Source organism: Lagenorhynchus albirostris, chromosome 10 (assembly GCF_949774975.1).
Source record: "Lagenorhynchus albirostris chromosome 10, mLagAlb1.1, whole genome shotgun sequence".
Lineage (NCBI taxonomy): Eukaryota > Metazoa > Chordata > Mammalia > Artiodactyla > Delphinidae > Lagenorhynchus > Lagenorhynchus albirostris.
In genome coordinates, this window is record NC_083104.1 from 38,159,524 (window position 1) to 38,184,509 (window position 24,986).

General features: G+C 55.1%; 1 protein-coding gene across 7 annotated transcripts; it reads right to left on the reverse strand.

Annotated features, from left to right (window-relative positions):
- Positions 1 to 10,138: 10,138 nt before the first annotated feature.
- SEMA3B (semaphorin 3B) lies at positions 10,139 to 20,467 on the reverse strand. 7 transcript variants are annotated; one of them, XM_060161793.1, is made up of 18 exons: positions 18,536 to 20,467; positions 16,839 to 17,024; positions 16,001 to 16,158; positions 15,792 to 15,854; positions 15,268 to 15,387; positions 15,095 to 15,188; positions 14,772 to 14,891; positions 13,691 to 13,836; positions 13,484 to 13,595; positions 13,312 to 13,381; positions 13,088 to 13,232; positions 12,510 to 12,729; positions 12,158 to 12,249; positions 12,040 to 12,081; positions 11,645 to 11,802; positions 11,493 to 11,548; positions 11,261 to 11,400; positions 10,139 to 10,900 (listed from the first exon to the last, which is right to left on the reverse strand). In XM_060161793.1, exons 2-18 carry the CDS (start codon positions 16,945 to 16,947, stop codon positions 10,499 to 10,501), a joined length of 2,247 nt encoding a protein of 748 aa, XP_060017776.1. In that variant the 5' UTR covers positions 16,948 to 17,024; positions 18,536 to 20,467; the 3' UTR covers positions 10,139 to 10,498. The 7 variants fall into 7 exon arrangements, with proteins under 7 accessions (XP_060017776.1, XP_060017775.1, XP_060017777.1 ...); XM_060161792.1 differs by having other exon boundaries at positions 16,839 to 17,039; XM_060161794.1 differs by lacking the exon at positions 18,536 to 20,467 and having other exon boundaries at positions 13,088 to 13,229; positions 16,839 to 18,482.
- Between the last annotated feature and the right edge of the window lie 4,519 nt (positions 20,468 to 24,986).

Genomic DNA, 24,986 nt, shown 5'->3' on the forward strand with positions numbered 1-24,986 from the left:
TCCAGATCCAGGCAGGCCCTCCTATAGCTCAACCAAGCCTAGTGCACCCAAAGGAGGGTGGATCCTCTGGGCTGCAAGAGCTTTGAAACGTCACCTGGTCTCCACATCTCCTGGCGTTGGGGTTCCCACCTCCAGCCTCCTGCCTTTGTGTTGTACCAACTAGAGGACCCTCAGCACCGTCCCTCAGTGTGGCACTTTGACAAGGCTTGCGACGCGTCGGGGGGTGAGGGGAACAGGCAGAAAGGAAGGAGACAAAAGCCCTTGAGTGTTGGTTCTGGCACGTGCCCCTCCAAGGTACAACCCAGGAACTCCACTTTCTTTCGCTAAGGCTCTGGTTGCCACAGGGACCGGAGATGGGCACGAAGAAGCCCGCCGCCTTGTGGATGATTCCTGTAACAACAACTTGGCAACAGGTGCTTCTGGGCACTAGGATTCACAAAGGGCTGCAGGGCTTTAAAAACATAACACCTGCGCTCAAGAAATGTCCTAGGATAGGTAATTGAAAAGAATTCAAAACAGGCCGGATTTGTCACAAGACAATTTCAAGAGGTACACTGCACTCCCACTGTTGGAAAACAAGGAGAAAACAAAACCAAAAAAACATGAAAAGATGCTGAAGATCACCAATTACTTCAGAACTGCAAATCAAAACAGCAACGAGGTATCATCTGACGCCAGTCAGGATGGCCATCAGGTAAACGTCTCCCTACAGTAAATTCCGGAGAGGGCATGGAGAAAGCAAACCCTCCTCCACTGCTGGGGGGAATGCAACTGGTACAGCCACTGGGGAGTACAGTTGGGAGGCTCCTTCAATAACAAAACATAGAGCTACCATCTGATCCCCCAATCCCACTTCTGGGCAAACACCCAGAGAAAACCATAGTTCGAAAACCTACCCGCACCCCAACGTGCATGGCAGCACTATATACGACAACCCAGACACCAAAGCAAGCAAAATGTCCACCGACAGATGACTGGATACAGAAGATGCGGTACATATCTACGATGGAATACTACTCAGCCTTAAAAAAGAAGGAAATACTGCCATGTGCAGCAACACAGAAGGACCTCGAGATGCTCTACGTGAAGTAAATCAGATGGACGTCGATAAATATCATGGGATATGACTTACATATGGAATCTCAAAACTGATACAAATCAACTGATTCACAAAACAGCGACAGACTCAGAGACTTAGAAAACAAACTTATGCTTAGCAAACGGGAAAGATGGGGGAGAGGGATACATTAGGAGGTTGGCATTAACATGTATACATGAACAAATACAATACATACTCCACAAGGACCTACTCTACAACACAGGGGGACTCTGTTCAACACTTTGTCACAGTCTATATAGGAAAAGGATCCTAAAAAGCAGAGACATATGCATATGTACGACTAAATCACAACGCTGTACACCTGCAAGGGGCACAACATGGTCCCTCACGTTGCTTGAAAATGAAAGAAAAATGCAGTTAAAGAAAAAGAAGGAGAGAAAATAAAGGACGTGTACTCGATTTTCCACAGGCTCGGGGACCTGGGCTGCTGTCACGTCCCTGGAGGCTCAGCGGGCTGGCTCTCCAGGCTGCCTGTCGTGGGGCTGAGGGGACTGGGGAGGATGTGCCAGCAAATGAGCCCCCCCGGGGACCTGCAGTGTCTGGTCCACTCGAAATGGGACCACAATCTCCAGATCCAGGCAGGCCCTCCTATAGCTCAACCAAGCCTAGTGCACCCAAAGGAGGGTGGATCCTCTGGGCTGCAAGAGCTTTGAAACGTCACCTGGTCTCCACATCTCCTGGCGTTGGGGTTCCCACCTCCAGCCTCCTGCCTTTGTGTTGTACCAACTAGAGGACCCTCAGCACCGTCCCTCAGTGTGGCACTTTGACAAGGCTTGCGACGCGTCGGGGGGTGAGGGGAACAGGCAGAAAGGAAGGAGACAAAAGCCCTTGAGTGTTGGTTCTGGCACGTGCCCCTCCAAGGTACAACCCAGGAACTCCACTTTCTTTCGCTAAGGCTCTGGTTGCCACAGGGACCGGAGATGGGCACGAAGAAGCCCGCCGCCTTGTGGATGATTCCTGTAACAACAACTTGGCAACAGGTGCTTCTGGGCACTAGGATTCACAAAGGGCTGCAGGGCTTTAAAAACATAACACCTGCGCTCAAGAAATGTCCTAGGATAGGTAATTGAAAAGAATTCAAAACAGGCCGGATTTGTCAGAAGACAATTTCAAGAGGTACACTGCACTCCCACTGTTGGAAAACAAGGAGAAAACAAAACCAAAAAAACATGAAAAGATGCTGAAGATCACCAATTACTTCAGAACTGCAAATCAAAACAGCAACGAGGTATCATCTGACGCCAGTCAGGATGGCCATCAGGTAAACGTCTCCCTACAGTAAATTCCGGAGAGGGCATGGAGAAAGCAAACCCTCCTCCACTGCTGGGGGGAATGCAACTGGTACAGCCACTGGGGAGTACAGTTGGGAGGCTCCTTCAATAACAAAACATAGAGCTACCATCTGATCCCCCAATCCCACTTCTGGGCAAACACCCAGAGAAAACCATAGTTCGAAAACCTACCCGCACCCCAACGTGCATGGCAGCACTATATACGACAACCCAGACACCAAAGCAAGCAAAATGTCCACCGACAGATGACTGGATACAGAAGATGCGGTACATATCTACGATGGAATACTACTCAGCCTTAAAAAAGAAGGAAATACTGCCATGTGCAGCAACACAGAAGGACCTCGAGATGATCCAACTAAGTGAAATCAAGTCGGAAGGAGTCTGACAAATATCATGGGATATGACATATGTCGAATCTAAAATGTGGTACAAATGAACTGATTCACGAAACAGTGACAGACTCACAGAGATCGACAAATATCATAGTATATCACTTAGGTGTGGATTAAAAGAAAACAGCACGATACAGATGAACTTATTTGGAGAACCTAGACAGAGTCACAGACGAGAAAGCCAACTTGTGGAATTTCCCTGGTGATCCAGTAGTTAAGAATCCGCCTTCCAATGCAGGGGACGTTGTTTTGATCCCTGGACGGGGATCTAAGATCCCACACCCGAGGGGCCACTAAGCCCCCGACCCGTAACTAAGACCCAATGCAGCCATATAATAAATAATTAATTAATTAAAAAAAAGAAGAAAGCCAACTTGTGCTTGCTGGGGATGGGTCAGGAAGAAACATGCAGGTGAGGGATAAATTAGGAGTTTGGGATTTAAGTATACACACAACTGTTTATAAAATAATCTATGCGTTTGATTTCTACCCAGAGTTGAAATGTTGAGAGATGTTTTAAAAAAATAATAGGGATTCCCTGGTGGCGCAGTGGTTGAGAATCTGCCTGCCAATGCAGGGGACACGGGTTCGAGCTCTGGTCTGAGAAGATCCCACATGCCGCGGAGCAACTAGGCCCGTGAGCCACAACTACTGAGCCTGCAGGTCTGGAGCTTGTGCTCCACAACAAGAGAGGCCGCGACAGTGAGAGGCCCGCGCACCGCGACAAAGAGTGGCCCCCGCTCGCCGCAACTAGAGAAAGCCCTCAGACAGAAACGAAGACCCAACACAGCCAAAATTAATAAATAAATAAATAAATTTAAAGATATTTTTTAAAAATAATAATAAAGTGTCTTCCATTGTTAAAAAAATAATCTACGGGGACCTACTAATATACAGCACAAGGAACTCTACTCAATATTCTGTAATTAATCACTTATATGGCAAAAGAATCTGAAAAAGAATGGATACTTATATATACATAACTGAATCATTTAGATGTACAACTGAAACTAACACAACAGTATAAATCAACTATACTCCAGTATAAAATTTTTTTTAATTAAAGAAAAAAAAGGAATAAGCTGATTTTTTCTTGCAACACAGCCTGGCCCCTACATGCTTTGGATGACCATCAGAAGTGGTCAGAGAATGAATCTCTTATCTTTAACACCATTTTACTACTGGACCTGTTTTGTAAACGGTCCCCAAAATGGGGAAAGTCCCGTATGTACAGGACTTTATAAAACTTTATCAAGATTAAGGTCTGAGGGATTCTTGTGTGTGTTTAGTTTCTATTTCCAGGTTTCCCCCTAAAGGTGTGAAGCCAGACCTTCTCACGGATCCCCTTTCAACCGCCCAGTAGCTGACAGCACATCGAGCCTCATTTTCAGCTCCCCATTTCTTCCCCTTCACCATCTCCTTCAGCCCCAGGCCCCACACCTTACCCCGTCAAATCAGAAACCTCAAAATCAGTACCCCCGGGGCCTTCCCCAATGGGGCTCTGATCAGGTTCAAATTTAGCCCGCACTTTTGCCCCACCAGGCTTTTACCCGCTCCAGGAAAACAGAGGAATTACTAGAGTGCGTGTTCCCTTCTCACTGGGGGACCTAGAAACCTGTAAGGAGCGATTTGGCAGGTTCTCAGAGAACCCTGAAAAGCTTAGGGACAAATTTATCAGGCTGGGATTAACATTCTCCCTGACCTGGCAGGACATCATAGTTATTCTGGCCCACTGTTGCCCCCGGATGAAAAGGAGCATATACTGAAAATGGCCAAAAAACACACAGATGGCCTACTGGCCACCAATCTACACCACCAAAGTTATCAAGTGAGTGGTAACACAATCCCAGATCACACCCACACTGGGACTATGAGGATCGTGTAGGCCAGGCTAAGATGAAACATTATATTATTTGTTTATCAGAAGGAGTGAAAAGGTATATAGTGAAAACTGTAAATTATAAAGTCCAGGAAGTTACACAGATCCATCGACAGACGAATGCATAAAGAAGGTGTGGTACCTGGGAATTCCCTGGCTGTCCAGGGGTTAGGAGTCTGCGCTCTCACTACCGAGGGCACAGGTTCAATCCCTGGTCAGGAACTAAGATCCCACAAGCCTAGTGGGCAAAGAAAAAACAAAAAAAAAAAGATTGGTGCATAGATACAATGGAAAATTATTCAGACATAAAAAAGAATGAAATAATGCATTTGCACCAACATGGATGGACCTAGAGATTAACATTCTAAGTGAAATAAGTCAGAAAGAGAAAGACAAACATCATATGACATCACTCATACGTGGACTCTAATTTTTTAAAGTGATACAAATAAACTTATTTGCAAAACAGAAACAGACTCACAGTCCGAATGCAGACTTGCGATTCCCTGGGGTGGGGTGTAAATGTGGAGGGGAGGGATAAATTAGGAGTTGGGATTAACATACGCACACTACTGGAACTTCCCTGGCAGTCCAGTGGTTAAGACTCCACGCTCCCATTGCAGCGGGCACGGGTTCCATCCCTGGCTGGGGAACTAAGATACCCACGGTGCGAAAAAATAAAACAACAGGAAAACCATGAACATACTACTGTATATAGATATCAACAAGGACCTACTACTGTATAGCACAGGGAACTCTACTCAATATTCGGTAGTAACCAATATGACAAAAGAATCTGCAAAAGAATGAATATATGTTTATGTATTACCGAATCACTTCTCTGTACACCTGAAACTAACACAACACTGTAAGTAAAAAAAAAAAAAATTAAAAAAAAAAAAGTTACACAGAAAAAAGGTAAAAGCAGTGTTCCTGAGCTGGGTTTCAGAGGCATTCAGGAAGTACATCAATACAGACCCTGAGTCTGTAGAAGGGACACCACTACTGGCCATGCATTTGATCACGCAGTCCGCTCCTGATAGCAAGAGAAAATTTCAAAAGCTTGAGGCTGGGTCCCAAATCCCGTTGTCAACCTTGGTAGAGGAGGCCTTCAAGGTCTATAATAACCAAGACTTAATACAGGAGGCCTATCAGGATGGGAAGCTAATCAAGAAAACGCAGCTTTTGGCTACTCTGATTTACCTGCCACATTGAGGGGACCCTAGACGGCTGAGAAGACCAGACAAACAGCCGAGAAGCCACCTGGACTAAAACCAGTGTGTCTTTTGTCTGAAGGAGGAGCACTGGAAGGGGGGATGTCCTAGCGCCCTCCTGTGGGACACCAAAAAAACACCCCCGACCCACCCCAGTTCCTTGCAAAGCTCTCGGATAAGAGATTCCCACATACCGACTGACCCAAGCGCCTGCCTGGCTCCAGATCTCACTAGATCCATTCTCATTACTCCAGCGGAGGCTTGGGTCACCCCCGACATGGCCAGTAGGAAAAACTGAATTTCCTGGAGACACTGGAGCCACCTACTCTGTTCTGCCTTGGCTGGCTGGTCCCCTCTCCAACCCTGACTGTAATGCGACGAAAGTTGATGGACAGCCAAAGGTAAGGCGATTTACATCTCGCTTTGCCTACCGAATCAGGCCCATTATTATTACTCAAGGCTTTTTGTATATGCCAGAATGCCCTGTCCTCCTCCTCAGGAGGAGCTAGTACATTCTTAGAACAGGATGAAGTCCAAGAAGGTAAAAAATTCAAACAGAAAATGCATCTATTAGTAGCTCCAGATGACCCATCTGCTACTCATCAAAATACTCCTCAAAACATTCCCCCCAAAATTAGACAACAGGTAAATCCTGTAGTGTGGGATGCCTCGGTGTTAGGAAAGACAAAACATGTTCCCCTGATAAAGATAAGATTAAGGCCCGGGGAAAAATACCCCGGGAAGAGACAATATTCTTTACAGCCTAAAGCCCTGAGGGGGATCCAACCACTGCTCATTAAATTCCTAAAACATGGACCCATTAGGCCCTACCAATCCCCTTGCGACACCCCAGTTCTCCCTGTTCAGAAGCCTAATGGGGAATATTGGCTTATGTAAGACTTACGAGCAGTAAATGAGGCAATCATCCCTATTCACCCAGTGGTGCCAAACCCATTCACCCTCCTCACTCAAGTGCCAGGGAGCACTCGATATTTCTGTTGTGGACCTCAAAGATGCATTTTTCTATATTCGCCTACATCCAGACTCTCAATACCTTTTTTGCCTTTAAATGGAGGGACCCTGACACCCTGGAGGCTACCCAATATACTTGGACAGTGCTTCCACAGGGTTTTTGGGATAGCACCCCTCTTTTTGGAAATGGGTTGGCATGGGAACTGAGAACTAAGCCTTGAAAAGGGAACTCTGCCACAATATATTGATGATTTATTAATAAGTAGTGAGACAAAACAAGATTCAGATCAAAATACCGTTAAGGTCCCAAATCTTCTGGTAAAAAGGGGATATAAAGTCTCCCCAAACTTGGCTCACATCTCACAGCAACAGGTTCAGTGTTTAGGATTTGTTTTAACCCCAGAGGCACGAGCCCTGGGCATAGACTGAAGAATAGCAATTAGTGCATTACCATCTCCAACCACAAAGAGGCAACTCCAAGGCTTTCTCAGGATGGCTGGGTTCTGTCATATCTGAATTCCAAATTATGGCGTTAGAGCCAAACCCCTATATAAGGCTCTAGATAATCGTGTGTGTGTGTGTGTGTGTGTGTGTGTGTGTGTGTGTGTGTGTTCCTTGGCCTCACCGCAGGGCATGTGGGATCTTAGTTCCCTAACCAGGGATAGAACCCATACCCCCTGCAGTGGAAGCACAGAGTCTTAACCACTGGACCACCAGGGAAGTCCCTATAAGGCTCTAAAGGGAAAAGAAAGGGAACTCCTTCACCAGAATAGGGACCACCAATGGGACTTTGAGACTCTAAAGGCTGAGTTAAACAGAACACTAGCACTGGGACTTCCAAATTTGAACAAGCCCTTTACCGTATATGCTCATGAGAAGTCAGGGATAGCGCTAGGAGTCCTGACCCAAAAGCTGGCATCAGATGTGGGACCAGATCAGAGACCAGTGGCTTACTTTTCAAAACATCTGGACTCAATAACCCTGGGATGGCCCAGCTACCTGCGGGCAATATCAGCCACAGGCCTCTTAGTTAATGAGGCTTCCAAGCTCAACCTGGGACAACACTTATAGATGTATTAACCCCTCATCAAGTACAATCTGTGCTGGACGTCAAAGGACATCACTGGTTGACTGGAGGAAGACTGACAAGATATCAGGCTCTCCTCATGGACACCCTTGACATACAGGTGTGCCAAACCCTGAACCCGGCAACCCTACTTCCAGTTGTCGAGAGTAGAGATTTACTGCATCACTGTATAGAGATCATAGAACAAACTTACTCCAGCAGGTCTGATCTTCTAGATGAACCTCTTGACAGCCCTGAGGTCAAATGGTTTACTGACAGGAGCAGTGTTATAGAGATGGGAACTCGGAAGGCAGGGTATGCCATAGTTGGTCTAGATGAAGTCACAGAAACCAAGGCCTTGCCACCACAGACATCGGCCCACAATGCTGAGCTAACTGCATTAACAAGAGCTTTGCAGGAGTTCTCTGGTGGCCTAGTGGTTAGGATTCCAGGCTTTCACTGCTGTGGCCCGGGTTCAGCATCTGGTTGGGGAACTGAGATCCCACACAGCCAAAAAAAAATAAAAGAGAGAGAGAGATTCTTATAACATCATATGATCTAAATTACCAACAACAGTTTGCCGTCCTCCCCTAGTTGAACAGGTAGTAGCAACAGCTATGTCCTTCATGGACTATCAAATCTTAACCACGGCGAGACAGACATTCCAGCCTGCACCCCTGAAGGGTTTGTTTTCCTCTGTAGACATCCAAACCATCATATGTTAGAAAATTATGGCCAGACCCTGTCCTTTTCCAACCAAGGTATGGCCTATAACTGCACTGATAATGTCCATTTCATAGGAGAGTGCACTATAGGGACTATAGGGCTAAGAGGGATTGTGATCTATAACAGGACCACTCTAGGTCACCACCAAACCCAGAGAGCACTAGGAATGATCTTAGCAGGGGCAGGGCTGGCCATAGGACTGGCAGCTCCATGGGGAGGCTTCCCTTATCATGAAGCAACACTGAGAAATCTCACCAGACAGCTTGGTTATGTGATAAAACAGACAGGGCACGCCTTAACAGGACTTAAGACCTCTCGTTACTTTGGTTAATGCAGCTCTTGATAATCATCTAGCTCTTGATTACCTTCTGACAGAACAAGGCAGAATCTGTGGGATAACTATTACTTCCTGCTGCACCTAAATCAGTGTCACAGGACAGACAGAAGTTAATAGTAAAGAAATATACACCCAAGCAGAATGGCTTCACAATTTTGGCAGGGGTGATACCGCCTCCGTCGTCTGGTCAGCAGTTAGGGAAGCCCTCCCAAAGTTAACCTGATTCCTTCCCTTTCTAGGCTCTCTTGTGGCTATTACTGTTCTCCTTTTTGGCCCTTGTCTGTTTAAGCTTTTGGTTAAGTTTGTGTTTTCTAGGCTTCAACAGTTTCAAGGAAGGCTCATGATGGCTCAAGGATTTCAACCCACTCCAGCCAAGGGTAACCCAGGTCCCTAAAACAGTCAGCAAGGGACTTCTATACCTATAGGGTAGGTTAGGATCTGCAGCCCCTGCCCAGCAGGAAGACATTTCAGAAGAAGAAGACCTCCGGTCCCTTAATCCTTAAAAATAAAGGGTGTAGAATCCCTCAGGGGGGAATGAGACAGGCTGGGACCTGAGACCCTTTGCTGCAGTGCTTACACCTGGACAAACATCTCCTGGAGCAACAGAATACAAGAAACTCTAAGTGAGTAAAAATAACCACACACACCTGCAACTGGGGCAAATTATGAGCAAGACGCAAAAAAACCAAAAACCCAACTGCCACTTCTGAGGTGTTGGGAGCAAAAGCAGGGGACTACTCAGGATTCCTGCCCACGACACCACCAAGAAGGTGGGCAGACCACCTAAGTCACCCCTCTGGCCTGACCCATGGATGTGCCCCTACTCTCACTCCATTTAAGGAACCAGCTCGGAGCCACCCTCCCCCAAACCCTTGTTCCCCCAGCAAGCAAGCAAGGGCACCTGTTGCTTGTTGGGCACCTGTTTCTTATTTTCACTCCCTTGTTCTGCAGCATGAGCCCCAATAAAGCCTTGCCCGAATTTCTCCTCTGGCCTCTTACCAACTTCTATTGATTAAAGAGTCCAAGAACCTGGGTCAGTAACACTAAGACCAGCGGCTGTCTGATGGGGCCGTTCCAGCTTCAGCTGATAACATGTTTATTGCATTAGTACAGTCGGCCTGCCCCACCCCCACCCCCACCCCAGCCTGTTCACAGCCTTCTGCTCACTGCCCAAGGAGGTGGCCCTTCCCCCAGGGTGGGCATTCTGGGCACCTCCCCCACCCAGGTCGTTGCTCGGGGACCCTGCTTCTCTGCCTCCTCCTAACCAGCTGGACCCTGTGCGCAGCCTGGGCCACCCCTATCGGGGTTGCATTCAAGGATTATTCTCTGTTAATAAATAAGCCGGCATGGCTGCCTGTTGGCCAGGGCCTGTCGGGTCGGTGTCTTCCCTCCACCAGGAACCGCTGTGTGCCGGGGCCCTAGCTGCTTCCCAGGGTCTGACCGCCCCCTCTCTCTGCTGCTGCCACCTCCCCAGTCCCCAGTGTGGGGACGGCCGAGTCACCAGTGCGCTGCGCTGCGTGGCCCCCGCTCAGCACGCAGTTCTGGGGCGTGTGTCCTCCGGTTGCGGCCCTTCCTCCGCGACTCGGGAGGCGGTGGGCGCGGCGCGGGCTGCGGACGACACATTCGCAGGGAGTTCGTACCACCGCCGCCCGGCTCCACCAGCTGCAGGAAGTCCCGGTACCAGAGCTTGGGGCCCGGCGGCGCAACGGGCGCAGCATCCTCGGTCCGGGCCAGCCTTTCAGCCTGCGCAGCACTCAGCACGTGCAGCGCCAGGCGACGCATTGGCTGCGAAAAGCCCTGCTCCACGGCTGCGCACAGGTACACGCCTGAGTCCCCACGCCGCAACCAGCGAAGCAGCAGGCCCCGCATCATGCGTTCGGCTCGCTCCTCTGCGGGCACCTGCAGGCCGGATCAGCGTGAGGCTGACGTTAGGGAACAGGGCGGGGCTCGCCTGAACGTGGGGGCGCGTCAGATACCACCCCCAGTGGGCGGAGAAAGGGCGGGGCTTCGTTCGGACTGGGCTGGGGCGCGGGCGTCAGGCGCCTAGTTAGAGGAATGGGGCCTCACCAGGATGCGGAGTGCAGGCAAGGGGCCAAACTGGGCGTTAGGGGTCTGGTTGGGCGGAGACTCACTGGGCAGAGCTGGATCGCATCTAGATGTGCGGAGCAGGCCAAGGGCCTCATTAATCAGGGCGCGCACTTCCTGGACGTAGAAGTCGGAACAAGGGCCTGGTTGGGAGGGGAGTGAGGGGAGGCTCACCTGAGTGTAGGCCGCCTCCCCCGCGCGCTGGAAGGTCCACTCCACGCGCGCCTGCAGCGAGCGGGGCTCACACTCCAGGAAGGCGCTACCTCCCTCCACACCGAACACCTTCCGCTCCAGCAGCGCAGGATGGGATGAGTCTGGGGGCAAAGGGAATGTCAGATTCAGACAAGGCAGGGCAGGGTGGGGCAGTCTTTAAGGGATAGGGGGTGAGAGCAGCTGGGACACTCACCCCCGGTGCACAGTGTGCTGGGGTCACCGTTCTTTACATCCTGCCGTCGAAACCTCCTGGGGAGAGGGGACATTAGAGCCTCCGTGAGCCCTTCTTTTAGCCAGGGGCAGATAAAGACTCCCTCCAGGCAGCCCGCCCCTGATCCTACCCACCTCTTGGCACTGGGCTGGAAGCGCGTGCACGCGGCCCCATCCCAGGCGCAGTAAGGGTCACGTGCCAAACAGCATTCGGCACAGGCGCGGCCGTGGGCAGCGCAGCGGTGCAACGGGATCTGGGCCACCCCGCTCCGAGAGGCTACGTACAGTTGGTGCTAGGGGTACAAGGGGCTCCAGGCTGACCTTGGGTGGCCCCGTGCCTGCCTCCCATAGGTCAGGGATCCCTTCCCCCATTTGACAAAAGGGAACACTGAGGTCTCAGGTCCCACAGTCTAGTGAAGGCAGAGCCTGTACTCGAAACCGGGGCTTGTAATTACCAAGAGAAGAATGGGGGTGGGGGCACCTGGGAAGAGGCTGGGTCCATTCCGCCCGCAAGGCTTCTGGTCACTTACCCTCTTGGAGGAGATTTGCATGCTGGTGACAGCAGCTGAGTCCTGAGAGGGAGGAGGGGTGCTGGGATCAGAGCTCCGTGGGGTGGGGGTACCCCAGGCAATGGGGGCTAGGCCTCACCTCAAACATGTGCAGCTCCTCCAGGAGCAGCCCCTCAGCATTAGGCCGGCCACCCTTGGGGACGGAGATCACCTTCAGCACCGTGCCAGCATCTGCAGGGATGAGAAGGCTGAGTGACTCCTTGTGTTCCCTGACAGCCAGGGCCAGGGGTCTCCTCACCTCTGAGGCCTCCACCCTCCGCATGGTTGGGATGGTGAAGAATGTGGGTTGGAGCAATCAGAGCAGCATCCAGAAGGAGATGGGGGCACAGCCCCCGGAAAAACATGGAGATGGGACTGAACAGGGGGAGATTCCACTAACAGGCCAAAGAGCCTGGGCTGGGTCTTGTGGGTGGTCATGGCAGGACCCTGACCTGTGCCAATGAAGAGGACGTCGTAGTATCCATCAACAGCTGCTACACGGTCCGCAGTGATCTGGGTGAAGGTGTACCCGGCACCCACTTGTTGGAAGAGGGGGCGCCCCCCCATGGGCAGGACCGAATTGTACATGAGGGGGTGGTTCCGGGCAAACTGGATGACATCATCAGGAAAGTCCTTGGTGGAACTGAAGGTGCCAAAGGTCTTGCTGGGGCACTGGGGGGTGGGAAGGAGGCATGACAAGGATGTGGATATGAAGGCCTGGTGGGCAGCCCTCCACAGGACACCTCCCGGAACCTGGAGCATGTGTGAGTGTGTGTGTGCGCGCGCACGCACAGGGGGCGGGTGTTGGACAGAGCCCTGCCCTGGGAATCTGAGAGAGGAGCTCCAGCCTTGCCTTTGGGGGTCTGAGGGGGAAACATGGCCTTCCCCTGAAGAGCCCTGTCTAATGAAGATGATGTTTTCCCACCCATAAAAAAAAAGAAGACACAACATTCACCAAGAAAACCCCAGGCCAAATTCTCCACCCCTGAAGCTTTAAGTGGGTTGTGGTGGGAGTCCCTGGGCTACGCACCATGCCAGGTCGGGGGTAGGGGACACGGTCCTGGTAGGACACCCACTGGTGCACGGGCCCCTCCTTGTGTGCAAAGGGTCCCAGGAAAGCCCGGCGCACATCATTCATGCTGTACACGCACACTGCGGAGCCCTGGAAGATGCTGCTGCAGGTGAAGATGTAAGTGGAGTAAGGGGCTCAAGTGGGGCCTAGCCAGCCTTGCCCCACTACCTCCCACACCTCACCTGGTCGTGGAGAAGACAGCATAGAGCAGCGGGGTCCAGCGATCCCGCGAGGACAGCAGGAACACGTCCTCTGCAGGGAAGGGACCAAGTTGGGGGAGGGTGCACAGCCAGGCTCAGGGTCTGCGCCCCTGCGCCCCCTCCCCACACCCCATCCTCCGTTATTGGCACTTACGGAGCTGGTCAAAGTTCGTATCGCCCTCAGCACCGGGCACTGAGCACACCAGCCGCGCCTTCAGGAACGTAGTCCACTTGTTGACCAGGCTGCGCTGGCCACCCACGTCGTTCTGCGGGGTCAGTAGGAGGGGATGAGGGCGAGGCCCCAACAGACAGGCAAAGGGGCGGTGGCAGGATCACCGAATGTGGCCCAGGGACTCCTCACCCTGCAGATCTGGCCAACGCGGGACACAGACAGGCGTCCCAGGGCCGGCGTGGCCTCCACTGCCGACTCACGGAAGAAGAAGTAGATCTTGTCGTCGTCCGGGTTCTCACTCTCCGGGATCCAAAAGACCTTGACGAACTTGGGCTCTGACCACAGCAGGAGGCGTGGGGTCAGCAAGGTCCTGGCCCTGCCCCCTGCTAGGAGGCCCAGGCACTGCCTCCCCTTTCTTTCGTGCCGGCAGAAGCCCTCAGGGCAGCCGCTGACCACCCAGCCTCTGGGACCAAGTTCAGATGGTGCTCCCCGAGGACACAATCGAAAGAAAGAGGGCCTGCGAGTCAAGAAGAAGCCACGAGAGGGCAGCAGAGACCATGGCTACCTGGGCCCACAGGCAAGCAGACCCTGCCCAGTGGTGGGCCTCTCGCCTCTCCCCTGGCAGTTCTCTATGCCAGTGGGCCAAGAAAGGAGGGATATGGGGTACCTGGTTTTACCTTCACTCATGAATCTTCCTCTCTAGCAGGAAGTAGATGCCCCCACTCCTGCTTCAAATACTCTGCTGGGTCTCATCACTCTTAGAATAATCTGCCCTGGCCCTACCCTGTGCTGACAGTCCAGACCCCTTATCATTGCTCCCTTCATGAGTCTGTTCCTTGGCTTGTTCCTGCCCCCAGGGTCTTTGCACTAATTATTCCCTCTGCTTGGAATGCTCTTATGCTCTTCCCGCAATCCTGCTGTGTTTTGGGCATTAGCTCATACCTTTTCTCAGCAGGGTATCTTCCTTTCCCCAACCCTCCCACCACCACCACTGCTGCCTAGTCTCCTTTTCCCTTCCTCTCCATTCTCTCATTATATCTCCTGGCCATTGGAACTGATCTTATTGTGTATTAGATCTGAGGTCTGTGAACTCAAAGAGGGCACGGGCCATACCTATCTTGTCCACCCTGCGACCCAGTGCCTAGTGGAGGGCTTGACCCAGGGTAGCTACCTGGTGAGCACTCACTGCTCACTCCCTTTATGGGCCTTACTCAGCACCTGCTCTGTTGGAGATGAGGGCCCCCTCCCAACAGTCCCACCAGTCTTTCACCATTGAGCCAGCGGGAATCATGTGGTTCCGTTCGGAGACTTGGACGATGACCCAAGCTGCGGAAGATGGTAAAGTCCCGGCCCATGAGGTCTGCGGCTACTCCCGAGTACAGCTCTTCCCCTGTAGACACGGCGAGGCTGCTTAGTGAAACCAAAGGCTCTTGTGGTGGGTTGGGGGCACTATGGAGCTCCGGGGGCTCTTGGGGAGTCAGTGAGGCTATGGGGGATCCCTGGGGCTCTAGGGAGGGTCTTGGGACTTTGTGAGATGCTAGAGTCTCTGAGGGGTTCCAGGAGCTCTCTTGGGGCCCCATCCTTTGGACTTACCCACCAGCACGGAGGCAGCCCGATGCCTGGGGTCATAAGGACTCTTGCCCTTGCCATCCTCTAGCCTTCGAAGGTCCAGCCGGAGCATGGGCTCCTGGGAGGCAGGGGGGAGTTGTTACTGTAGGCCCTTTCTTACCCTCCCAACCTCCCTCCCTGACCAGACCTAGCCTTACCTCCAGCCGCTGGCCCACCTCCACAAATGCACAGGTTGGGTGGAAGGCCCCTGTGCCACAGGCCAGCAAGTGGGTGCGGTTGTAGGCATGCAGCAACTTCACGAAGTTCATGCACTCAGTCTAGCGCGCACGTGGGCAGGGGCAGGAACAATGAGGCCTCCCCCAGGGAGGTGGCCTTAAGGGCTCCCAGCTCACCAGTGGCACTCCCACCCCTTCTTTTCTGCATTAGCCCAGGCAAGTACTAACATGGGCTCTAGGGGCTCAGGTGCCCTTGGTGACCAGCCCGGCTCACCTCTCACCAGAATGGGTTCATTGGGAAGCATGCCTGCATTGCCCCCCATGACGCAGAGGCCTCCAAGAAGAATCACATAGCCCCCACCCTGACTCATTACCTCTGGACTTCAGCCACCTCAACCCTCCTGCCCCCATCATAGCCAGAACAGGCAGGCTTCTGTTTTAGCACTGCCCATCTCTAGAGTGAGGGGCTGACCCTCCCCACTCCCACCCAGGCAGCCAACACTCACGCCAATGTCCTTCCCTGCCCAGTTGCACTCCTCTCGCCATTCCACAGGGGCCGGCCAGGCCAGCTATGGGGAGGGTGGGGGAGGGAGAACACAGGTCAGGGACTCAGGATGTTCTCTATGCTGCGGGTGTCGTCCACTCAGGGGGCCCATCCTCCAGGAAGCCTGGAGTGGGGTCCCAGGGCGGTGCTGAGGCTGGGGGTCCCTGGCACCTTCTTGGCCCGCTTGCTAATGTTGTCCAGGCTGAGGGAGGCCACATGGTTCTCAGCGCCCACAAACAGGCGCCCACGCTCCTCATCCAGCAGCAGAGCTTCGTAGCAGCAGGTCCTCTCCAGCCTGAAGGTCCGGAGACCGTGCTGGGCCTGGAGCTCTGTGGGGCAGGGACACCACTGAGGATTCGCCAGTCATGCTAGGAGCTTCTTCCAGGCCAAGGTTGTACATGTGACCTGGCCCACACACATGTGAATTTACACGCGTGTGAGTTTACACTCAGGGGGACAGGCCCACCCAGGGTCAGAGCTTCCAGGGTGGGCAGTGCAGCCCACCCCTGCCCCCATGGGGGAAGGAGCTGGAGCTTCTAGGGCAACCTCAGACAAGTAGTGTCTCCAGGCGAGTGCACGGGGAGGCAAGGGTTCTGGGGTAGGCCTGCATGTTGGGACAGCCAGAACCCCAACCCCAAAGTCAGGCTGAGGGTTCTCTGCCACCAGCCTAGGTTCAGTATGATACCACTGCCTAGTAACCACCCTGTGTAGGGGGTGTGGGAAGGGGGCTCTAACAGTCCCCACACCTCAACTTCCCTGGGAGCAGGGGATGGAACAGAGGCAGGATCTGTTGCCATGCTTCCTGGGAAAGCATGAGGAGAATGTGGGCAGAGAGCTTGGGGACTGAGGCCAGGAAAGGGTTAATTGGAGATGGCCTGAGCGTGCCCCCAATCCAACCCAGCCGGTGGCACACACACAGTGCAACAGCAAACACAACGCCCCCAACCCACACTGGGCCCCTTTCCTGCCCACCCTGAGGTGAGCCCTCCCGCCTGCCAGGTGCACCTACCTTGGAAGGAGAGGCGAAGGCGTGGCGTGCTGGGGGCAGCACCCCCCAGCACTGCCACCCAGAGCAGAGCCAGGCCTGGGATCATGGCGGCGGCCTCAGCCCGCCCCATCCCTGCAGCTCAGGGAGCTCAGGGTTCAGCGGGTGTGTGTGGAGGAGCCTTGAGCCACCCTGGACTCTGCCCCGGATCTGGAAGAGAAGGAGCTGCAGCGAGAGCTAGGGAGGGAGGCTGGGGGGAGTCCCCAGGGATCAGATTACAGCCCCTAGGGGAAAGAGGCTGGGGGGTCGCATTCCACTTGCAAGTCCTCCTCTCCCTTGGAGGGTGCCCTGCCTGGCCACAATCACAGACACACCCACGCTGGGCACACCATCGGGGTCAACCCCATACTGGCAGGCGCCTGCCCCACCACGTCACCCTCCCCAGTAACCCGCCCTCATGTACACACACCCACAGGCATTAATTCACAAACTCTGCATGCCTACGTCATGCCAGCCTGGGACTGGGGCTGGGGGCAGTGGGGCACACAGACAGGGTCCTCCTGCAGGAGGGGGCAGAGTACCAACAAGGACTCAGATTGGTGCAGTCATTGCAGTGGTGCCAAGTGCAATGAGCAAAACAAGACAGTCATGGGTGTGCCGGTAACAGGAGGGGGGTCAGGCCTCTGGAGGTAGCTGTGCACCCACGGGCCCACAGAGGAACAGAAGCACATTTGGAGCTGGCGCCAATGGTGTGGGCGTCTGTGAGTGTGAATGTGCTTCTAAGGATCCCTTTGTGTATCTGTATTCTGTAGTGAGTATGTGTGTGTGTAGTGTGTATGCAGGCATATGTGTACATATCTATGTGAAACCATGTGGCATGTGTGTTGTATTACACACGTAGGTGTGGCATGCATGTGTGCACACACGGCATTGTATGCATGTCTACACAGTGTGTACATGTCTGGGGGTGTACACTTTGTAAGTACATACGTGTTTGTGTTGCACATGCGTGTATGTGTTTGTGCACAAGTGTGTGAGTCTCTCTGGACATGCAGGTGAGCAAATATTATAACTGCAGCGTCAATCACTGCCTTCAACTCTGAAACACTCCGGAAACCCACTTCTCAGAGGGATAAGTGCAGCCGGGAGACCCAGGGCTGGGCAGACGCCTCAGTTTCTGATTTGGGAGCTGCTCCTACTTGGATCCAGCAGCCCCAGCTTTTTGCTTGACCTCTCTCTCCCCACCCCAGAGGGTGGGAGGGGCTGGTCACACACAGAAATTCTGTGAGCTCAGACTTCAGACCCAAGAGGAATCAAGTGGGGAGAGCCAAGGGCCTAAAGCAGATTCTCACCCCCAGCTCGGGTGAGCTGCCCTTCCCTCTCCAGCCTCCAGAGTCTCCCTGAGCCTCTCCATCCCGTCTTCGCCCTCAGGGTTTCCCCATCTTTGAGACCCTCCACTTCTCTGAGCCAGAGCCCTTCCCTGGACCTCTCAGATGGGGTCAGGCTCTGGCTGCAATGTCCACCCTCTTTCCCAGAAGTTGGCTGGGCAGGTGCCGGGCACAGTAGCCCTGGCGTGGGGCTAGGTCCTGGGGTGCATTCAAGCAAGGGGCACAGCTGCCGGGGCACGTTCCAGACTGCTCTCCCCAAACCCCCGCCTAGCTCTGCCGCTTCCAGACCCCTCCCACCCTAGGACTCCCACCTCCCTCCTCCCTTCCACTGACACTTGCCGCTGCCTCTTCTGGGCCCGTGAGGTCTGCGACGTCACAAAACACCAGGTTGCCTTCCCACACTCCACCGAGAGCTCCGGCATCAGCGGCTCCTCACCCTGGCCCCTTCTCACCCTGCAGAAGGGGAGAAGCCGAGGGGCCCTAGGGCACCCTCTGACGGCTCCTTTAAGGAGAAGCCCCCGCCCCCACCAAGCCAGCCGCGCCCCGCCGTCAAGTTTACGGGGCGGATCGGGTGACTGGGCAGGCAGCCGGACCGGCTGGAGTTGGTGGCCAGAGCGGAGCGGGCACAAGGGAGGGGCGGGTAGGGCCGACCCCTCCCCCCGTAGGGCTTCAGAGCAACAGGATGCCCCACGCAGTGGTCCTGGAACTGAGGCCGGCAGTCAAGGCAAATAAGGAAAAAGCAATAGAGACCCCCTAGCCCCAGGCAGCTCTGGCAGAGGGATTGGTCAGATGGGGCACCCCCAGGGACTCGTTTCTTCACTTGTCCCTCCATAGCTGGGGAGCTGGAGGTGGGTAATGAGGGGCTCAGCTGCCATCTCAGTCCCCAGGAGCCAGCTGGGAAGGGCCGGTCAGGGTCAGAGGTCGGAGCGGGGGTTCTCAAGTGGAGGTTTGATGGGCCCCCAAGACCCTGCCCCAGTCCTTCCTTAGGGCTTGGGCCACTTAGTACTTCTGCCACCTGGCTGGCAGTGGCTTTGATGACAGCCAGTCTGGGGCGGGAGAAGAGAGCCAGAGGGGCAGGCAGGGCAGGGAGGCAGGTGGCAAGTCTCACTTCTGCACTGCAGGGTGTGGGACCATCCAGAGCCCCGTCATGACCGGTGGTCCCATGTCTCTGCTGGGAGGTGAGGGGCATTCTATGCCATCTCCATGAACTTCAGTCTTTCTTCCAAGGTTGAAGGTGGGAGGAACTGCCCCACCGAACACACAGTGAGGTACCCAAGGGGGCTTCAAGGATAGGATGGGGCTCCTACACCTCAGCGCCTCAGTTGGGAAGGGTCTGGGGTCTTGGCCTAAAGGTGAGTCTGGTGGACACACCCTGTTTGTACTGCCAGGTCTACTTCCTTGGAGGGGTTGAATGTTGACAATGGTCAAGGGGGGCCCTCAGGTCCACCTGGGTGAACATACCAGGGCTTGAGGGTGGGCTTCCACCCCTCAATCCCCCCAAAATGCATCCTGCTGCATCCTCCGCAAGGCTATCAGCAGCTCCTCAGGGGTCTGTGAGGGAGGCCACGTGGGCACTTCAAGTGTGCATGGTTCTGCTGCCCATCTCCTGCCGAGTCCCTGGAGTAGAAGTGTCTGTGTCCATCCAGGGTGGGGCCATGCCCCTCTTTCCTGAACCTCAGGCCTGGTGTTTCTGGCCCAGCCTGGCTGGCTGGTGGGCAGGTGAAGGGTGGGGGTTAGTGGGAGGACCAGGGGCCTTCAGGAGGGGGAGTGGGGGTGACATAACCCTGCCTGAGCTCCTGGGCTTCCAGGATGTGGCCTCTCCCTCCTCCCAGGCTCTTTTGCCTTGGACCTGGGCAGCGTCCCCTGGCCTCATGCAAGCAAACAAAATTCTTTGGCTGTTTACAATTTTCCACCCAAGCAGCCAAGATCAGCAAGTGCCTTTGAGGTCCCTACCCAACTGCACGGTACCCCCTACTTGCCCCCACTGCTTTTAGTTCTTCAGGCCCAGGTCCCAGCCTCTGTTTCATCCCCACCCCCAACCCAGTGTCCATACTGGAAAATGGGACCAGGACCCCCCCACCATCTGTCCAACACCCTGGGACTCAACCCCCAGCCGAAGGGACTGGGCTGTTCCTGGCTCACCTGAGCCCTTGGCATTGCCTTCCCACTTCCAGATGTGTCCCCCTCCCTGGAGCAGGAAGGGAGATCCCCAGGAGTGGGAGCTCAAGTTGTCCCCATCCCCACAAGGTCTCCTTTCTGCTCCTCAGCCCCAGGTCCCAGCGTATGCAGACCCTGGGTAGGAAACTTATGGAGGCAGCCCCCTAGGGGCAGGGTCACTGGCTGTGGGTCACACTGGGCTCTGGAAGTCCCCAAGGATTCTGGAATCATGCAGCCTGGGCCTGGGTCTCGACAGAACGGAACAAACCAGGGGAGGCAGCTTGGGTCTCTGGTGCTGCCTATCAGTGGCACAGCCTGCCAAGGCCTTGGTTTTTCCTTCTGGAAATAAGTTGATTGTGCCAAGTCCCAGCACCTGGCTCCCCAGCCCTCATCGCCAGCTGGGCCTGCCCCTTGCACCCTGCCTGGACTCTGGGTGGTGTGACTGGGCTGGGGTGAGACATCCATTTGAGGAAGGCTACAGCCAACACTCCCAGTGCCCAGCCTTGGCTGGGTTGGGCCTTGGCTCCCCACTCACACCTGCTTTAGCCATCAGGGCTGGTGGCTCCAAAGTCTCGACCTTTCCCTCTTCCGGTCACATGGGTACCCTGAGGACTTAGGCATGGGGGGAGGGAAGCGGTGGAAAGTGGGCCCTGGAAAGCCCAACTGAGGCCTAACTTCCCTGACAATCTGCTACCCACTCCAGGGGATCTCCCAGGAAGGGTCTTTCAGGCATTTCCCTCATCCACCCCCCCACCTGGTTTCCAGGCTCCCCAAGGACCCCCAGCCCACCTTTTTGGAAAGATGAGCTCCTCCCCTCCTTCCTTGCCTGTTCCCTTCTGAGAGCCAAGTCAGAGCTGAGGTGGAGGGGCTGAGGGAGGGGCCGCCCGGAACCCTGGGCCTCTAGCTGGGGCCCTACCCCCACCCGCTCCGCCCCAGCCCTCCGCCTCCTTCACATTCCTCCCTGGCTGAGGTCAGCCCCTCCGCGATGGGGGAGCCCCCCCCACCAGCCACATCACAGCTCTTCACTCACTTCTGTTTTCTTCGTTGCCCAACGGGGGTGGGGGGTGGGGGGAAGAGGGGCCTGGGGGTGGGGCCTCCCTCTCCTCTCCTTCTCCATTGCCTGGGGGAGGGGGGGAGGAGTTGCCAGGAATGCGGCAAAGTAGACTCCGGAGGCACCCTGTACTCATTAACATACATTAACATAAATGCTACATTCCCTTACTAGTCAGGGGGAGAGACTCTCAGGAGTACTGGTTGGGGGCTCAGGATGCTCTGGGAGGGCAGACCAGAGCCCGTCCCAAGAATCCACTCCCCAGTAGCCAGAGAGGGGTGGGGTTGAATCCTGACTCTGCTGCTCACCAGCTGTGTGTCCCTAGGGGGAGACTGAACCTCTCAGATCACTCTCCTCACTTGCCCTGCCGTTGTAAATGGTGGGCCAGGCAGGTCTGGTACACTGTGGGGTACACAGGTGTGTACTCCAGTTGTCATCTCAGCGCTGGGCAGCCTTTGGCATGCAGGCCTGGAGGCCTCGAGGGAGTCACTGCTGCCCCTTCCAGCCCAGCTTCATGGGGCCCTTTCTCAGGCTTGACTCCCCTCCTGCCCCCTTCCCTCCCCCTCCCCACCCCGCCACAAGCCCAGCCCCCAGCACAACACCCTGACCCTCCACCTGAACCTCCTTCTCTCCCCAGCCGCTGGGGATTCCTCAATCTTCTTACTCCACAGATCTCCAACCCACCCCCAGCAGTGCCCATGCCCACACCCTCCTCCCTCCAGGGAGCCCCCAACTCAGGGAGGACTTCTGTCTCCTTTAAGATAGAACAAGGCCCCAGCTCCTTTCCCTGCAGCTTGAAGCCTGACCCCTTCCCCAGGTACCCAGCCTGGGGGTCCCCGTGGTCCTTCTGCCAGTTCTCCTCCCAGTGCCTCCCCTCTGCAGTACCCTGCCTCCCCAGCTCCTACTTGCTGAAGCCCGCGGACATCCCAGGCTCTTAGCCAGGCATTCACACACGCCTCCCTGGCTCGGCCCTGGCTAACCCTGCCAGCGCTCCAGCTACCCCATCTCTGGGAGGTGGCAGCTGTTCCTTTGCTAGGACTTAGCTTGGGCTGTGCCCTGTGCCCTTTTGCCACCTGCTGGACTTTTCCTCATCACCCACTACCCACTTTTCTCTGTGAAGCCCCAGGTGCTTATAACACCAGGTCCAAGCCTCTCTTCAGGGCTCTGGGTTCCCCAGCAACCACCATCCCATCCCTTGGGGGCCCCAGGCACAGGGAAGCGAGAGATACAGTGCCCACAGGAAGCCCGGCCACCTTCCTGGGCCTGCTGAACCTGGGTGAGGATGGGGGGTTGATGGAGAAGAGAGACTTCAGCCCCCTTCAGGATTCAGTCACTCAGGCCTTGACTCCCTCCACCCACAATGAGGTCAGAAAACAGAGTAAATGCCAAAGAATGTCAAACTGATTTTTCTCCTAAATAAGATCACCTGTGAGGTCAAGTCTCCTGTAAGGGTGGAAACCAAAGCAGGGAAAAGAAAGAGATCCATGGCCTTGACCCCTGCTCCCTTGGATACCAGTGCCCGTTGCTGTGTGGTTAACTGAGGAGCTGACTGGCTGGCAGGCATGGACATACTTGGGGTCACACAGCTGCATGCAGACCTCAGCTGGCTTGAGGCTCTCCTTGGTGGTGTGCTGGGAGCTGGCTTCCGCTTTGGGGGTTCAAGGGGGACTTGGCGGGGGGCTTCCCTGGTGGTGCAGTGGTTAAGAATCCGCCTGCAAATGCAGGGGATACAGGTTCGAGCCCTGGTCCGGGAAGATCCCACATGCCATAGAACAACTAAGCCCGTGTGCCACAGCTACTGAGCCTGCACTCTAGAGCCCGCGCACCACAACTACGGAAGCCCACGTGCCTAGAGCCCATGCTCCGCAACAAGAGAAGCCACTGCAATGAGAAGCCCGCGCACAGCAACTAAGACCCAACGCAGCCAAAAATAAATTTTTTAAAAAGGCGGCGGGGGACAGACTTGGGGGAATGCACAGCCTCACACCAGGGATGAGGTCCCCTAGGATCTCTTTTGGGGCAACAGACCCAAGGATTGGGGTCAGTGGTTTGGGAGTGGGCCTGGACCCAGAACTCAGCCAAGGGAAGCTGCAGTCCCGACCCTGACTCCCAGGGCAAGTAGGACCTGGCTGGCCATGCCACAGGGCAGGTGGCTGGAGTCAGGACTTGTATTCTCCAGCCTTAATGGCTGGCTTGGCATTCTGGGGTGGGGGGGGATGGCTCTGAGGGGAGTGCGAGGATTTCCTGACCTCAGGAGGAGCTATGGGGCTGCCCCGAAACATGGTAAGGGGTTATTCTAGGTCTTGGAATCTCCTACAGCCTCAGAGGATCCAGTCCTAATGGGGCCCCCTCCCCTTTCTGCACCTGGCATCTGGGCCTCCACCCACCTGCTGGGGGTGGGAGGTCTGGCCCAGGGGAGCTGGAAAGTGGCTGCAGGCCAGGGCTGGCTTCTCCCCACAGGGTCTCCCTACATCCTTCCCTCTTCAGAACTCTCTCTCAGAGCTTGTCTCTTTCTCTCTTCCCAGCCGTTTCCCCACCCACCCCACCCTCCCAAATGGGTTAAAAATAGCCAGGCTGCTACCACATCAGTAGCCTGAGCAACTATTTGGAGTGGGGTGGGCCCTCTGGGAGATGGATCAGCCTTGTGGTGGTCCCCACTGGCTGGAGACAGCCTACCTCAAACTGGGATCCACAGCTTGGTCTGGGAGCAGGAGCCTGGGTCCTTTGCCTGGCCCTGCCTCAGGATCCTGAGCCTCATAGAAGCAGCTACCCATGGGTGGGGTCAGGAAGATGGGCCTTCTTAGGCTGGGAGAACGCTGGGAGACACACAGCCAAGGAGCACTGAATCTCTGGCTCTCCTCACCCAGGGATGCGGGACGGCTGAGGTACAGCCCTGAACAGTTCTAGGCAATGGGGGGATCCCCAGGAGTCACCTTCATGGAGTCCCTCCTGTTGGGGTGCAGGACACCTGGGATGCACCCCCCTGCCTACCGCCCCCCATGGCTGGGAATTTCCCAACCAAGAAAGACAAGGATGAATTGAGAGGCCGCCCCCACCAGTGCTGGGACAATGAAGCCTTATGCTCTCAAAATCAGAGCAGCGGTAGGAAGGCCAAGGGCAGGTGGGGGCCTAGCTGTCTGCACCCAGGGAAGTACTGCTTGCCAGGAACCCACCCAGACCCATTGCCAAGCCGGGTACAAGGGGATCCTGGCCAGAATCCTGCGTGGCCCACTCAGGGAGGGAGACGCTGGGTTTATCAGGCAGACAATGCCAGCTCGTCAATGGTCCCTCTGTGCAGGGTTCTCCCTCAGGACGGAAGGAAGGAATCATCTCTGTCTCCCGCTTCCTGCTGGGCGGATATCAGGGCACCGGAGCTCCCACCCCGCCCGCACATCTGGGGTTCAGCGGGATCCAGGGCTGACCGCTGAGGGCAGGAAGGGATCCTGGCTTGGACGTGGGATTCTGTCCTCCTTGTCAGTCGGCGATCCTCAGCCCTCAGTGGCAGGGGTAGCAGGAAAGGCCCGAGGGACTGGGGCGGGGACGGGGGGGTGGGGGCCGTTGAACTCCTTCCGAGGG

Excerpts from the sequence above, each read along its gene's own strand:
- SEMA3B (XM_060161793.1), bottom strand. The coding sequence starts at position 16,947 with ATGGGGCGGGCTGAGGCCGCCGCCATGATCCCAGGCCTGGCTCTGCTC. Across the intron at positions 15,855-16,000 it reads TTAGCAAGCGGGCCAAGAAG|CTGGCCTGGCCGGCCCCTGT; the intron begins GTGCCAGGGACC and ends CCCTCCCCATAG. Across the intron at positions 11,803-12,039 it reads TGCAAATCTCCTCCAAGAGG|CACCAACTGTACGTAGCCTC; the intron begins GTAAGTGACCAG and ends TTGTACCCCTAG.